We start from the raw sequence: 2,381 nt of genomic DNA, 5'->3' as shown, positions 1-2,381 counted from the left end.
CGGAGCACCGGGGCCCAGGGACGGCCCAGGGCAAGGGCACCCCCAGGCCCAGATGCGGGCCCAGGCCCAGGGCAGGCAGGCGAGGCCTGGGACCCATTCTCGGGGTCTCCACCAGCCCGTCCCTCCCGGGGAGCCTGGAACTCCCCCGCCCACAGCTGGCCCCGCAGGCGCCCCAGACCCTCCCCCACGGCGCCTCCTGCCGAACAGGCCCAGAGCCGCCGCCAGGCACACGCGCATGCTTTGCCCGCCCACGGCCACGGCCACGGGCTCTGCGGCCTCGGGCTCACACCCACCGTGGAAGCTTCCTGTGCCCCTGCCCGCCCAGAGCACCCACTGGCTCTCCCTGGCCTGTTTCCAGCCACAAAATTGGGGAGAAGCAGGTACTTACCGGGTGTCGGTCTTCATCATCAATACCTCCCGGAACGTCTGAGGTCGAGCGCCAGGCAGCCCCCGGGCAGGTGCTCAGCTGGCTGTGCCTCCCACCCAGCCCCTGGGTCCCCATGTGCAGCTCGAGCTGCCGCCCCTCCCCCCGCCCCCCAGGACCAGGGCCAGCCCTCTGACCTCCTGGCTGTGTGCTTCTCTGAAGGCGATGCCCTACTCCCAGCAGCCCGAGCTGGAGGCTGCAGGGAGGGGAGGGGAGGGGAGGGGAAGGGAAGGGAGGGGAGGGGAGAGGGGAGCAGAAAGACCCCATGTTCTCCTTCTATTGCTGGAAGCAGCAGTCCCCCACCCCACCCTGTACAAGGGGGGTCACCAGGCTCCTGGTGGGAGCCAGGGTCCCACGCTCTGTCCGACAAGCTGTGTCTCTAAAGCAGAGTGGCGCCCGGCCAGCATGGCTCAATGGTTGAGCGTTGACCTATGAACCAGGAGGTCACGGTTCGGGTTCGATTCCCAGTCAGGGCACCTCCGGAGGTGGCAGGTTCGATCCCCAGAGGGGCGTGCAGGAGGCAGCCGATCCATGATTCTCTCTCATCATCGACGTCTCTCTCTCCCTCTCCCTTCCTCTCTGACATCAATAAAAACATGTATTTTTTAAGGATAAGGCAGAGCGGCTCTCTTTGCATGTGAGGCCCGACCTGAGCTGTCCCTCAAGATGAAGGTCTTCCTGCCCGTGCTGCTGGCCGCCCTCCTGGGTGTGGAGCAAGGTGAGCCGGGGCAGGCCTGTGCACTGTGACCTGCTCCCGGAGGCCCTCCCTGCCCCTCCTGCCCCCTGCCCCGGGCCAGGGTGCCGCCTGCAGCCTGCGGCCTTTCTTCCTCCGCAGCCCACTCCCTGGTGTGCTTCTCGTGCACGAATCAGAAAAGCAACTTCTACTGCCTGAAGCCCACCGTCTGCGAGGACACGGACAGATACTGCGTGACCGTCTCCGCGGCCGCGGGCATCGGTGCGTGCTGCCCCCCCCACCCCCCCGCCGGTCCTGCGGCCTCCGCTCACCCTCCTTTCCCCGCGCAGGGAACGTGGTGGACCTCGGCTACAGTCTGAACAAGGGCTGCTCCCCCATCTGCCCCGCGCCCCCCGGCATCAACATCGGCGTGGCGTCCGTGGGCACCCACTGCTGCCAGAGCTTCCTGTGCAACATCAGCGCGGCCGGCGGGCTGCGGGCCAGCTCCTCCCTGCTGGGCCTCGGGCTCCTGCTCAGCCTGCTGGTCCTGCTGCGGCCTGGCCCCTGACCCCCGGCCCCTGACCCCTGACCCCCGACCCCACCGCTCAGGAAGAAAAGCCCAACCCTGCCCAGACCCTCACGCCTCACACCCCCGACCCCACCCCCTCCCAGCCTTCGTCTCGTCTCCGCTGCAGGCCTGTTTCCCGCACCTACACCTGCCCCCAGGGCACTGCCTGCCCTCACTCCAGGGTCCCTGATGTGAGCTCCTCAGAGAGGCCCCCTGGGGCCTGTGGGTCAGCAGCTATACCTGGGTCTTGGGGGGACACACTGCGTGAGGCCCAAGCCCAGGCTCTGTCCATCAGGCCAGTCTGCCCTGACGGTGGCCTGGAAGGGGGTGCTGGGGTGTGGGCGCCCAGCTGTACGCACACGGGTCTGTGAGGCCTTGGGGGCTGTGCTTGGGGGGCAGGCAGGGCCGGGGGCTCCAAGCAGAGCCCATTCTGGGGCTCCCCGGAGGCCACGCCCCACTCCGGCAGCCGCAGGCCCAGGAATCGGCTCCCACCCCACAGCCAGCTGCAGCCCCACCGCCCCCCTCAGGCTGGAGCCTCCTGCTTTGGTGCCTCAAATAAACAGACGTGGGAACCCTGTTCTGCTCTGATCTGTTCTGTGACGGCCGGGGAGCCCCGTCCCAGCCGTGGCCAAATGTGGGGGACCTGGGTTCCCCTGTGACACAGCCTCCCTGAGGCCCGCGGGGGGCAGGGGGACAAGCCCACAGCTCGCTGCTGT

General features: G+C 68.2%; 1 protein-coding gene across 1 annotated transcript; it reads left to right on the top strand.

Moving 5' to 3' along the window:
- Window positions 1–2,241, top strand: LOC308533130 (lymphocyte antigen 6E-like). The gene is made up of 4 exons (XM_081110944.1): window positions 1–380; window positions 1,035–1,142; window positions 1,260–1,379; window positions 1,448–2,241. The coding sequence occupies exons 2-4, from the start codon at window positions 1,091–1,093 to the stop codon at window positions 1,663–1,665; spliced, it is 390 nt and encodes a 129-aa protein (XP_080967070.1). The 5' UTR covers window positions 1–380; window positions 1,035–1,090; the 3' UTR covers window positions 1,666–2,241.
- Window positions 2,242–2,381: the final 140 nt, after the last annotated feature.

This window comes from Myotis nattereri (assembly GCF_964212035.1).
Source record: "Myotis nattereri genome assembly, chromosome: 17".
NCBI lineage: Eukaryota > Metazoa > Chordata > Mammalia > Chiroptera > Vespertilionidae > Myotis > Myotis nattereri.
The sequence above is the reverse complement of the archived record's forward strand: the minus strand, read 5'-3'. Positions and strand labels throughout refer to the sequence as shown.

What these genes read in the sequence shown, in the direction of transcription:
- LOC308533130 (XM_081110944.1), top strand. Translation starts at nt 1,091, where the DNA reads ATGAAGGTCTTCCTGCCCGTGCTGCTGGCCGCCCTCCTGGGTGTGGAG. An exon ending in CCTCCTGGGTGTGGAGCAAG is followed by an intron (nt 1,143 to 1,259) that starts GTGAGCCGGGGC and finishes CTTCCTCCGCAG; the next exon opens with CCCACTCCCTGGTGTGCTTC. An exon ending in CTCCGCGGCCGCGGGCATCG is followed by an intron (nt 1,380 to 1,447) that starts GTGCGTGCTGCC and finishes TTCCCCGCGCAG; the next exon opens with GGAACGTGGTGGACCTCGGC.